Consider the following 14,210-nt stretch of genomic DNA (forward strand, 5'->3'; position numbering starts at 1 on the left):
GCATTGGGACCGGAGCTCCAGCCCTGCATGTGCTTCATTAGTCCAGCGGAGATCTTCTCTGACGGCATGTTTGTAATGGCGGATGCTCACATGTTGATTTCCACGATAAGAAAATCCCTGAAAGTGTTTTTTCACGTAGACAGAAAATGTGATATTCTCCATTCGTGAAGTCTGATGAATTGATTTGGGCTCATCGTGGATCAATCGGAGCATCCCGACCTGAAACTAGACGACACATCGAGACAGGGTCTCCTTCCCTCCGAGGTTAGATAGGAAGGAAGCATGGAGAAACCCAGCTTTCAGGTTCACCTTCGTGGTTTCAGGCAGTTCTTCTGCTGCTGGTTACGCCGAGGTTTTTCGATCACAGTATTTAGTTTGCTGTCGTCTCCATAGTCAGAGGATAAAATGCCTCCAGTAGAGGACGAGTGTTTAGCCTAGCTTAGCACAAAGACTGGAAGCAGAAAAGCTCAAACTGCAGAAAGTATTTAACATACTGCAAGTTTACTTATTTACAGACATACAAATAATAAATACCCTTTGAGATCCTCTCTATTTTAAACAGTGGGGCAAGTAATGCTAATATCAGCTAGCAAGCTAACATACATTGTGAGCCACAAAAAATGTATCAACTGTATCAACTTGCCGTTGAAAATTATTTAATTTCTAAATGCCAAACAAACTTATAAGCAACTATGTTGATCTTCAGACTCAAAAACTTAGTTGACATGCAACACGGTAGTTCAGGATCCAAACCGGATCCTTGGTTTCATGCTGAGCCACTCATTGTTTCTTTTAATGTTGGTCGGCAAAACTTAGTTTTCTGTCATTCGGGACGACATCACACCACAAAACCAACGTTAGTGTTAGACCACAAAACCAACGTTAGATTTAGACGACAAACAAACGTTAGCATTAGACAACAACAGCAACATTGGCTTTAGACAACAACAGCAACATTAGCTTTAGACAACAACAGCAACGTTAGCTTTAGACAACAACAGCAATGTTAGCTTTAGACAACAACAGCAACATTGGCTTTAGACAACAACAGCAACATTAGCTTTAGACAACAACAGCAATGTTAGCTTTAGACGACGTTGGATGACTGTAGTTGATGAATCCATGAAAAAGGATCCTAATTAACTTTACATTGAGGTTGTTTTAGTGCTGAAAGACAGGAAAACAACATGAAACTAATGGTTTGAGTTTCCTGAGTACTTCAGTGCCGTTGGGCATTAATATGCTGTAGAAACATGTTTGGAAGCCTAGAGTCGTGATTGACTTGTTAGGAACTCGTTTGTCTTTGTTGTGCTTCTTCAGAACAGTTAAACTGTAATAAACACAGTTAATAACACAGATAATTACACAGGTGATCCTACAGGTTTCTCTTGCGTGATGCATGCCTGTCTTCTCTTCCTACATGAAGCTCTTTACTTCACAAATCTTTATTTCAGAGGAATGCAGCATGGTCAAAACACAGCTGAACTTTGGATATCTCGCTTTCCATGTGGATATAATCCAAAGTTGGTTTTTATTTTGACTTCTGGCTCCAGGCCGGTTTGCATGTTTCACACCGGGAACCAGCCAGGACTGATCCTGACTGATCCTCAACGCTCCACTGCAGCAGAAAACAAGCTGTGACACAAGTAACCTGAAGACGTGTTGACCTAACCCTTCTACTCTTTCTTACTGCCAGATGAAACAGCCTTAGCTAGTGTGTCGAGCACTGGGGCCGAGACTAAACTCAGTCAGAGACTGGTGGCTGAAACGGAGACTTTCAGCTCTCTGACGGTGGGACAGAGTCCCCACGGCGTTGACTTTACTGAGATGGTCTCTGAGAGCTCCTCCGTGTCTTGGAGGACGGTTGAGATTCAGATGGAGAGCGTAAGCTCGGTGGAGATGAGCAGCTTTGATATCAAACTCTCAGCCAGCCCCGAACTACTGATGGAAATGAGCGACGTCCAAGTGAAAAGCGGCGAGATGGCCGAGTTCAGCTGCTCGTTCAACGGGCAACCCTTCAGCAGGGTCAAATGGGATCATAACGGCCAGAGTCTGGCAGACACGGAGCGGGTGAGGAGCTCTCAGACTGGGGGGCTGTTGTCCCTGGCCATCCAGGGTGTTGGTGTAGCCGACCAGGGCATGTACTGCTGCACCGCAATCAACCAGTACGGCCAGAACAGCTCCTCCGCCCAGCTCACTGTTGAAGGTGGTTAATCTTTCTTCTTACTAGTCTGTTTTTCATCTGGTCCTCCCACCTCCCACCTGCTGCTCCTCCTGCGTCCTCTCCTCCTTTAATATCTCCTCTAGCCTATAACCGGTAGGATGTAATAGAATAACACGCTCTCTAGTCAACTTTATTCTCTCGCTGCTTTGCCTCGCTAACCCATCCATCCATCCTACTAACCCCTTTAGTATTTACAAGCAGTCTAATGTTGTGTTCACACCAAACGCAAAGCACATTCTTTTGCGCGGTATGATGCAAAGACATGAATAGAAGTGGAATCGCTTCATTCACACCACCCGACGTGATTATGTCTGTGGTCCCCCAGAGGTCTAGATAGTAGCTCACATTAGTCCAGAGACCAGACCAGACTATGTGGAGGAACCAGAGACTGTGGTCCCCCAGAGGTCTAGATAGTAGCTCACATTAGTCCAGAGACCAGACCAGAACCAGAGACTGTCTGTGGTCCCCCAGAGGTCTATTATAGTAGCTCACATTAGTCCAGAGACCAGACTATGTGGAGGAACCAGAGACTGTCTGTGGTCCCCCAGAGGTCTAGATAGTAGCTCACATTAGTCCAGAGACCAGACCAGACTATGTGGAGGAACCAGAGACTGTGGTCCCCCAGAGGTCTAGATAGTAGCTCACATTAGTCCAGAGACCAGACCAGAACCAGAGACTGTCTGTGGTCCCCCAGAGGTCTATTATAGTAGCTCACATTAGTCCAGAGACCAGACTATGTGGAGGAACCAGAGACTGTCTGTGGTCCCCCAGAGGTCTAGATAGTAGCTCACATTAGTCCAGAGACCAGACCAGAACCAGAGACTGTCTGTGGTCCCCCAAAGGTCTAGATATTAGCTCACATTAGTCCAGAGACCAGACCAGACTATGTGGAGGAACCAGAGACTGTGGTCCCCCAGAGGTCTAGATAGTAGCTCACATTAGTCCAGAGACCAGACCAGACTATGTGGAGGAACCAGAGACTGTCTGTGGTCCCCCAGAGGTCTAGATAGTAGCTCACATTAGTCCAGAGACCAGACCAGAACCAGAGACTGTCTGTGGTCCCCCAGAGGTCTAGATAGTAGCTCCCATTAGTCCAGAGACCAGACCAGACCAGACTATGTGGAGGAACCAGAGACTGTCTGTGGTCCTCCAGAGGTCTAGATAGTAGCTCACATTAGTCCAGAGACCAGACCAGAACCAGAGACGGTCTGTGGTCCCCCAGAGGTCTAGATAGTAGCTCACATTAGTCCAGAGACCAGACCAGAACCAGAGACTGTCTGTGGTCCCCCAGAGGTCTAGATAGTAGCTCCCATTAGTCCAGAGACCAGACCAGACTATGTGGAGGAACCAGAGACTGTCTGTGGTCCCCCAGAGGTCTAGATAGTAGCTCACATTAGTCCAGAGACCAGACCAGAACCAGAGACTGTCTGTGGTCCCCCAGAGGTCTAGATAGTAGCTCACATTAGTCCAGAGACCAGACCAGACTATGTGAGGAACCAGAGACTGTCTGTGGTCCCCCAGAGGTCTAGATAGTAGACCACATTAGTCCAGAGACCAGACCAGACCATGTGGAGGAACCAGAGACTGTCTGTGGTCCAAACAACAAGGTCTCTGCTGTATTTATGTCTAGATGACCTTATTTGGAGTGTTGATGGAGCAGCTACAATGTTAGCGTAGCCTAGCACCATCAACCAGACTCCATTCAGAAAACCAGCGTTTTAACAGTAGTTATCTTGTGGTCTTGCAGACAGACCTAACAAAGCATGACTCAGCACTTTTTACTGATCACCATCATGATGGAGTTATTTCAGCATCCTTTTCATCTGGTTATTGATATTAAATCACAGATCAATACTTTATTCTGTACAGCCCACGTGGGCCTTGCTGGATCCAGTAAACCCAGCTTGTTGAAATCCACCGAGCACCTCTGGATGATGTCATGATGATGTCATGAACACAGACAGGACGGGGTCTTCAACATGTACAAAGCATTAGTAGTGTTGATTGCAGCCGTGCTTAATGAAACCTGGTTGAGGTCTACAGGCTGCCTCCTCTCTGGGGCATCCACCGCGAGTGACACAAATAAACACAATGAGCTTGCGCGGTCCACTTTGGGTTTGGTGTGAACTCGGCATAAAACACTCTGACCCCTAATTACTCTCCCTAACTTTATTCTCACCCAGCAAAAGAAGCAAATCTCAAAGCAGAAACCCCAATCCCTACCGATTCTGTACGTAAAGTGTCTCAGAGAGACACGGAGACCACTCGAGACCCCCCAGACCAAGACAAGCAGGAGACGGTGGAGAAGACGGGAACGTCACCTCATTCTTCCCAGAGACCTCACAGCCTCATCAGCCAGCTGTATTTCCCTGACGTTGTGCCTCATGACGATCGAGTTCAACAGCATTCCAGCTGCCCCGAGTTCCTGATCAAACTCCCCCCTGAGCTGCTGATCAGAAATGGGGACAGCAGCTCCTTGTGTTGCGTTATGAAGGGGGTTCCCGCTTCATTTCTCATTTGGCTGTACAACCGATTGAATGTTGAGGATTCTGTGTCTTACTCTCTGAAACATGACGGTCCCCTGTGCTGCATAAATGGACAAGGGGGCTTTTACACTTGCAAAAAGTTGAACTCAGCCGGGGATGCTGAGTGCAGCACACTGATGAAAGGTTGGCATCTGCATGCTTTTGGTCCTTCGGCCTGCTTGGGTCTTTTTTTTGGCCCACCACTCATTCACACTGCTTTCCTACACAGCCAGTACAGTCTTCACATGGTGCCACCGTGTCTTCAATAAGGTTTTAACCACTGCGTTTAGAGGATATCGCTTTACTCACTCAAACATTGACAGAGAAACAGAGAAGGGACACTCATCACTCAGTCACTGAGCATTTTCCAAACAGCCTGGGTGGCTGCACACTAAAGACCAAAAGGGAGCATGCAAGAATGTCAGGCAACACACGGATTATATGGATGCACGACCTGATTCTAACAGTCCTGCACCATGAGACTTTATGTGCAGTTTTGATCCTGTTTTAATTTGTAAACGTTTGTGTCTTTACAGTAACTTCAGTGGAGCAGGAACCGGTTCAGGTCCAGGAGGATATGAAAGGTAACTATTCACCTTGATGTTGACTTGTTTTTCATCTTAACAAAGAAGCTGTTTTGTATTGTTTTGACATTTCTTCAGGTTGAAGTGCCATGAAATTAATTGGATTTTGTGTTTCACACTGTTTTACTGGTATTTTAATTTACTTTTAGATTCATAATATGTATTCTAGTGCAAACCATTTTCCAAAATATACAGTCATTGACCAAATGCATATTTGACTCTTTTTGTTTTAACTCAAAGGTTTAACAATATTTATAGGTCTCAGTCATCATAAGTGGACAGCACTGGGCCTGTTGTTGGTTTGAAATCGTAAACGCCTGTTTATGTTCAAAGACGGTCCTTGCTAACAGATAAGGTTTTATCACTTATGAACCAAAATCTTACAAACTAACAAAATGTTGTGGAAAATGGGGAACAATTAAGTGTCATTTAATTTGCAGTAAATTGGCTAAAAGATGCAAAAGGTTATGGTTGTTTAATTTAATTTACCTGTCTGTTTTCAGTGCAGCTGATTGTCTCACTTAACTTTAAACTGTGATTATTCCACTCAGCCTTCTCTAGCTCAACCATCACAGTGGAGGACGAAACCCGGGACTCCTACTACACTGGACTTAAGTTACCAGATCAAACCAGAACACTTGAACTTAAGCCAGAGTCCAAATGCTTCTCCAGCACTTTAGAGAAAAAAAAAGAAAAACCAGTTTTCCTCAGCAAACTGTGTCCAGCAGCTGTGACTGTTGGAGAAACTGCTAGTTTCACGGTCACAGTTTCTGGTTTCCCTAAACCTGCCGTTCAGTGGTTCCACAACGGACAGACTGTAACGAGTTCTTCCGTGTACACGTTTGTTCATGAGCGAGATGAGTATAGCTTGGTGATTCACAAAGTTCAACGGGAGTGTGCAGGAGAGTACTCCTGTACTGTCAGCAATAGATTTGGCCAGTCAACCTGCACTTCTTATTTGCATGTTCAGGTGAGATTGCCAGAAAAGGAGGAAAATGTTGACAGGAGAACATTTGAACCAACGGGCAAACCCCCAGAGTTTACTCAAACTATTGAGTCTCTGCGTTTGTCTGAGGGGGATCAGGCTTTCTTCAGGTACGTTGTGACCGGAGATCCTCTCCCTGCGGTTCAGTGGTTCAAAGGCAACTTCGACATCCAGCCGAGTGGGTTCTGTATCATTGTGAACAGCCCAGATGGATCAGGCTTTATTAATATTAAGAGTGTCAAACAAGAGCACAGTGACGTGTACACCTGTAAGGCTTCCAACCAATATGGGGAAGCCTCTTGTACCACCGAACTGCTGGTATTCAGTGTCAGGGAAGAGGACATATTGGTTAAGAAAACAAAAGGGTTGAAAATATCCATGACCGAACAAACCACGGAGTCCAGATTATGCCAGGAAAGAAATCTGTCTGATCAGATGATCTATACCATTAGCACTGAAGACCGACAGATTATCCCCAGCGAGGAGGTGGGAACCCTCCAAGAGCTCGATATCTCTGCTGCAACCCTTCATCGTGAGCAGCTTACCCACCAGACCGCAGTACTGCAATCTCATGCAATAGAGGAGAGGGTTTCTTTTGCTCCCACTCATCCACCTCGGGTCTCAGCTGTACCTATGAAACAGCTTCACATGGCGACTTTCTTGTCTTCAGTCCAAGAGAGACAAAAATTCACAGCGCAGCACTCTGAACGAATTCGCAGCCCTGAGATTGTAGAAGTGGAGTTGGCCAAAGAGCAACCATCGAAGCTCATGTCGGCAACATCTGAAGAGGTCCTCCCACTCACCACAGTAAGAGCCGACACGTTGACGGACCGGGAACCAGAACATCTAAAGGCTTTGAAGGAACCCTGGCAGCTTGTTAGCAGTCACCAAGTAGAGTCCATTCGGCCCATCCTTGATGAACCTTCGGGTGTCACCCAAAGGCCGCAGGAAGAGAGGTGTTTCAGAGTCACAGAAGGGGTCAAGATCTTATACTCGGCTCAGTCTGCAGGGCAACTGCCAATCACAGAAAGACACTCTGAGCCTCTGGCACCTTTAGATACTTCCACCAAACCCCTGATTGAGAGAGAACAGTCTAATCCAGTGGTAGCACCAGTAAGTGAAACTAAAGTGTCTTTATCCAAAGAGCAGGCATTTGAACTGCACAGACCAGAGCAGGAGATTACCACCCCTCGTAAAGACGTGGTCTATAAGTCAGCTGTAACTGCTGAAGAGAAATACGAACTTAGAGGTGAACAAGCAGGGAAGCTGCCATGTATAGACAATTCTGTGAGTCTGCAGCCCCAGAGAGTGGGAGAAAGAGTCTTGAACCTACAGGTTGTCAGTGATCAGGATGTTTTACAGTCTGAGGGTAGGTTCAGCAGTGACAAGCACTCTACAGAGCAGGCAGAAGCCAGGAAGAGTCCCACTTTGTTGCATTCGGTGACTCAAGAGGATCAGAGAACTGTGATTTGTGAGGCAACCTCAGATTTCTCAGGAAAGACTGATTCTGTGTCCGTTCAGCCAAAGAAAGAGTTACCACCAACAAAATACCTCCAGTCAATTCATTCTTTATCAGTTCTACCAAAGGAAGGAATACTCACTGTCACTAAACCTGACCAACAGGTGGCAACGCAGAAGCAGGAAAAGGCTAGAAAATATGCAGCTGGCTCAGAAGAAAGACGGGAGATCACAGCAGATTATCACAAAGATCTGAATGTGTCAGTGACCGGTATTCAGTCCCAGCTTCGAACTGAAGACAGGCCTTCCAACATACTCCCAGTCTCCTCCCAGTCAACACCGCTGCAGAAGGAAATGCCTCTTGTTACCGATGTCAAGCAGCAGCGAGCACTAGTGCAGAAAGAGGACTACTGGAATATCATGCACTCTTTGAACGTCACAGACACCCACAGCATGGAGGAGGGTCACACCGATCACCTTAAATCTGATGAGGAATTCAAGCCTGAGATGAACATTGAGCCTAAGATACCCAAAAAATCTGTTTTCATAGAGGAGAAAGCAGTTGCCACTGAAAGCTGTACTATTTTAGAAGCCGCTGAGCAGGACTTTGCTGTCCAGATCCAGGAAGGCCAGTCAGTCCGACAGTCGGTGTTGCTAGAAGAAAAGCAGGTGATTATGGGAGAGAAGTCAAGTGTAATCCATAAACCTGATGGATTGACCGTCAGTGCCATGATGCAGCCTAAAAGAGTTCTGTTTGTTCACGAGTCTCAGGACACTCTGACTCTACCGAAAGAACTCAAATTCGTCATTCAGATTCCCAAACCACTGAGTTTGAACATACGACATCAGCTCAGAGATGCTCTTCAGTCTGCTGTGGCTAGCGACCAACCGGTGCTACTAGCCGATGTCGTAGGAGGGTTAGAGGTGGTGGAAGTACAGGAGTTGAGGGTCCAGAGAGAGCCCAAACAGGCCACATCTACATACCTGATCACAACACCAGGTGCCCCCATGGAGATCACACTGTCCTTTGAAGGTGAATACCCTCAAACAGCTGACCTCAGGTCTGAACTCCAGGTAGCTCTGCATGCTCTGGTTTTCCAGGAGCAGCAAAGTCTTGTATCAGAGCAACCAGGCACCATGCAGATTGACAAGCCTCAGAAAGCGCTTGTCACTGCAGCGCCCTCAGAACAGGTGTTGTCGTCCGTGGTGGACACCAAGACTGTGGCAGAGAGTACAGCTGGGTTTCCTCCTGTTGTATTTCAATCTGCCGCTGTCGAAACTGAAGCCAGGGCTTCCTTCCAGAGTGCAACAGTTCAGAGTCGGTCTGAGATCCAAGAGTCCAGGCAGGTGAGCAGTAAGGTAGTCACGTCAGAGAGGGATGCCGCCGCTGCTGAGGTGACCACAGTTACCACAGCTATTGAGCAACATGTGGACATCTTTGTCCACAGAGAAACCAGAGAGGAGTATCTTTCAGAGGCGATCATGATCAGCGAGTCCTCTGATAGTTTGATAGATTATCCAGTGGTCATTGATTCTCTGGAAGACGTTTGCACTGAGGAAAAAAGCAAGGCCGTTTTTACAGCCACCGTGAGGTATGTCAACAAAGTTAACTGGTTTTTCAATGGCCAATTGGTGAAATCTGGTAAAGAGTTCAAGTGTTCTAAAGATCACGACACATACACACTAGTTATCGACAAAGTTGTCAAGGAGAGGCATCAAGGAGAGTTTGTCTGTGAGGCTGAGAATGAAGCCGGCAAGACGACAACATCTGCAAGACTCACTGTGGTCTCAAGAGGTTTGATGATGAGCAATTCTTTGATATCATCATCAACTAATCTCACGCATTGGTGAATTTCTGAATCTGTTGTCTGCAAACTTCAAACATAACTTAAACTTCAAGGGAACTTTAGGAAATGTGTATAAGTTGAATGCTCACATTTCCTTCAAAAGACTAAAATGAAAACATCTCCTCAGGCTTCTTTGGGTATTTCCCAACAAGACTACGTTTGGATGTTTGAAGTTTTCACCAGACAGCAGTGACATGCTCACTTTTTATTCTAGCTCATCCATTCTTCCACATGCACATCAAACCCATATCCATTCCTTTGTCCTTCCAAGGACTTCACATCTTTAAATAACCCTCAGCCCTCATTCCTGAAACATCTTTGCATGTGTTCCCTCCTTTTCTTATGCCACCTTCAACCCAATCCTAATACCATTTTCTCCTCCAATAGGATAACTCTGTGTGTCACTTTCCATCCCAGGTTCACCTCCAGCAGAAACATTCCTTTTAACTTCCATTTCAACAACTTCTGTTTATTGACTTTGTCATTTTTCTTCCTTTCTCTCCAACAACACAGTGAAGCCTGTGTTCAGGCACAGAATCGTCCCTATGGAGATCAACATTGGCAACACTGCCAAGTTTGAATGTGAAACTGAAGACGCTCCAAATGTGAGCTTCAAGTGGTTCAAAGATGGAAACCACATCAAAGACGGGGATAGGTACAGGATTATCAGTCGGTTCAGCACTTCCTCCCTGGAGCTTCTGAGCCCAAACAAGGACGACAGCGGTGAATACACCTGCAAGGCATCCAACCAGCATGGCGCTGACGAATGCTCCGCCTCTCTCAGTGTGACAGGTAAGAGCGACATGTTTCCTCTTTGCTGGTTGAGTTGGGAGCTGTTTTTGGTTTTGAATGAAACTCAAATCTGCAACTGGCATTGATTTCCTTTTCCAACACGTTTCATCTTCAGTTGGTCAAAACTTCAAGTTGATTCTGAGTCTTTCTTGCTCTGTTAGGCTTTTTGCTGCTGGTATTGCGTTGGTTAAGGTAAATCAACATATTACAATTAATGTGTGTCTGTTTTTTTCTGAATTCTTATAGAGCAATTCCCTCCTGCCTTTATAACTAAACCTGACCCTCAGATTGTTTATGCTGGAAAGAGGGCATTAATACAGTGTGTAATAACAGGGTCTACGCCCCTGAATGTGGTCTGGCTCAAAGGCGACCAGGCCTTACCCACAGTGTCTGCACACTACCAAACCTCTTGTGAAAAGAATAAGCACACTCTTGAGATAACCAAAGTTGAGCCAGCTCACAGTGGGCTCTATGTGTGCAAAGTGTCCAACAATGTGGGGACAGATGAGTGCAGCATGGAGCTGCGTGTTATTGATAAGCCCAACTTTATGAAGCCCCTGGGTTCGGTGGCTGCTGTGGTCGGAGCTCCTCTGCACCTGGAGTGTCAGGTCGACGAGGACACTGGAGTAACTGTGTCCTGGACCAGAGACGGTAGAAAGGTCCACCAGTCTCCAGACTGCAAATTGTCTTTTGAGGAGAAGACAGTTACTCTTGATATCCTAAAGACCACACTGAAAGATTGTGGGAATTATGTTTGCACGGTGACGAATGAAGCTGGAAGTGCAACTTGCTCCACCTCGGTGAAGGTCCAAGGTAAGAGCTGTCTGCTACATTTTCATGGTGGCTGCAGCATTTGAGGCTGCAGCAAATCTGCAGAACTGAAAATGAAATTTCTTGTCTTTTCTGTTGTCCTCTTATCTTCAATCTCTTCTCTTTAAATGCTGCGTTGTTGTTTTTAAATGACGTGGCTCTTTTTAACCACACCCCTCTCCAGAGCCACCGGTCTTTGTAAAGAGGCTGGAGACCACCACGGTGTGGAAGCAGGGTGCTGCTGCACAGCTGCAGTGCTCTGTCAAAGGATCCCCTGAACTTCACACCAGCTGGTTCTTTGATGACAGCGAGTTGTCTACTGGTGGCAGATATGACATCAGTCTGAACAACGGCATTGCCACTCTTGAGATTAAGGACGTCACGTTGAGTGACAGTGGAAACTTTATGTGTGAGGTTCTCAATGAATCTGGCTGTGAAAGCTGCAGCACTAAAGTAACAGTTAAAGGTGTGTAGACTGAAGTCATGTTCATGTCACAGAACCAGGGCTGCACGATATTGCTGCGATCATCCTCTCGTTCAGAAATGAACACTGACAGGTCACTACTGACGATCTCTCTACTGACAATCTCGCTACCACACTACCAATGCTAGTTAGCTACTAAGATGACTTTAACTCTTAGCTGTAAAGTTGATCTTGAACTATGATATATAATTATAATAATAATAATGCTTTATATTTTAATAGGGACAGTGCACATTAATAGCATAGAAGCATCTCTGTGAAACATGCTGGATGATCCCTTTACGTGGAGGACAGACTATTTCAAATTCGCCAACATCACGCGTCCTGTGATGCCTAATATGACTATTGCAGATGCACACATCACTCTGGTGACGCTGAAACGACATATCATGCAGCCCTACACAGAACCAGATTTTCAGTCAGGATAAGAACCCGTCTAACTGGACTATCTGTTCCCCTTCAGAACCGCCCTCTTTCATAAAGGAGTTAGCCTCCTTAGAGGCGGTCAGAGGATCGGTAGCTGTTCTTGAGTGTGAGATGGCAGGCTCTGCTCCATTTGAGGTGGTCTGGAAAAAGAATAAGAAACGTGTGTCAGCAGATAAGAAGTACAGAATCCTGTCTCAGGGATCCCTGACCTCTCTGGAGATCAGCTCCTTCGAGAGTGCTGACACTGGTGAATATGAATGTGTCGTATCTAACGAGGTTGGCTCAGTGACCTCAAAGTCGTTGGCTCAACAAAAAGGTTAGTGATGATAAAGACATTCATAACAATTACTGTCCTCCTCGTGGCGGTTGGCTGATGTTACATCACTATGACTGATACTGTGATTTCAGAGGCCCCAATGTTCTCAAAGAGGGTTGAGCGTGTTACAGCAGTGTTGGGAAATACAGCCAAACTCCAGGGAACAATTAAGGGCTCAGCTCCCATCTCTGTTAAATGGATGAAAGACTCTGAGCTGCAGAGAGACGACGATCCGAACGTCAGAATGACGTTTGAGAACAACGTAGCCAGCATTTCCTTCTCGTCTGTTGAGTTAAAACACAGTGGCAAGTATACTTGTCTTGCCACAAATGAGGCGGGGCAGCAGAAATGTGAAGCTGTCTTAACAATTCAAGGTTAGAGCACATTTCTATTTATTAGAACTGTTTCCACAGTGCAGATGTAGATGTTCCTCTAAAACTGCTGTTGTATTGTAGAACCTGCTAGGATCTTAGAGAAAACAGCGTCCATCAGTGTGACTGCAGGCGATTCTGCCACGTTGGAGTGCACCATTACTGGAAGCCCAGACCTGAAAGTGAAGTGGTTTAAAGATGGAAAGGAAATGATCAGTGGGCGTAAATATAAGATAGCGGTGAAGGAGAACACTGCCTTCTTAAAGATCCTCACCGCAGATAAAGGAGACACGTCGGAGTACAGAATGGAGGTGTCCAATAAAGTTGGGAAGGACGAGTGCACCTGCTCCGTCACTGTGATAGGTCAGTTTGAGCCAAGGATACATCCTTAGTAACAACGTACATGTGGCCCTGAGAAGGTGACACCCATATGTTTGATATATCTCCTTACACAGATCGTGCAGTTCCACCATCCTTCACCAAAACTCTAAAGAAAGTGGATGGAAGAGTTCATAGTGATGTTACCTTAGAATGCAGAGTTGCTGGATCTCGGCCCATGGTTGTTTCTTGGTACAAAGATGAAAAACAAATCCACAGCAATGGCAAATATAAGGTTGACTTCAGTGAGCTTAAAGCCTCTGTGATGATAACCAGCCTGGAGCAAAGCGATGCTGGAGTTTATACCTGCAGGGCCTCCAACGACGCCGGACAAAAAGAGACCAGTGGATCTTTGTCCATCAAAGGTCAGAGGAGTTGACTAACCTGATTTAACTTGACTTTTAAAGAGAGGAAACAGGCACATATTAAATGATCCCAAGGTATTGATAGGCTTTGAACATGTGTGCTGTTTTTCTTCCCAAATAACTCCAGAACCTCCAGTCTTCACGGTGAAACCTGAATGCCAGGATGCTTCACCAGGATCAAATGTGGTCATAAGATCAGCCTTTACAGGATCAGCTCCTCTGGTTGTGAAATGGTTCAGAGAGGAGAAGGAGATGTTCACTGGGGGGAAGTGTTTCATAAAGAAAGACATCTCTTCAAGCTCTTTGGAGCTTCACTCTGTCAAACCCAGTGATTCTGCTAAATACACATGTCAAGTGTCCAACGAGGCCGGGAAGGTGGACTGTACCGCAGTCCTCTTTGTGAAAGGTGCTGTTTTATTCTTCCTTTAAACAAGTGATACGCTGAACTGCTGTTTTCTTTACTTCACCTCTTGTTTTCAATGTAATTGTTACTGTTTACAGAAGCCCCAATATTCACAATGAAGCCTGAGCCTTCACAGCTGCTGAAAACTGGACAACCTCTGAAGTTGTCCTGCAAACTGCAGGGTACCCCTGTTATTAGCACCACATGGTTTAGGAATGGCTCGGAGATCTCCTCAGACCACA

At 45.9% G+C, this 14,210-nt stretch overlaps 1 protein-coding gene across 1 annotated transcript in view; it reads left to right on the forward strand.

Annotated features, from left to right (window-relative positions):
• The window catches only part of ttn.1 (titin, tandem duplicate 1), a 168,373-nt gene that overhangs the window by 20,377 nt on the left and 133,786 nt on the right, over positions 1 to 14,210 (forward strand). Inside the window, exons 38-40 of the mRNA XM_084022712.1 lie at positions 5,286 to 5,333; positions 5,885 to 9,571; positions 10,137 to 10,415. Coding sequence (XP_083878838.1) covers positions 5,286 to 5,333; positions 5,885 to 9,571; positions 10,137 to 10,415 — 4,014 coding nt within the window. The remainder of the gene's footprint in view (positions 1 to 5,285; positions 5,334 to 5,884; positions 9,572 to 10,136; positions 10,416 to 14,210) is intronic.

The sequence above is a fragment of the Eutrigla gurnardus genome (genome assembly GCF_963514095.1).
Source record: "Eutrigla gurnardus genome assembly, chromosome: 12".
Classification (NCBI taxonomy): domain Eukaryota; kingdom Metazoa; phylum Chordata; class Actinopteri; order Perciformes; family Triglidae; genus Eutrigla; species Eutrigla gurnardus.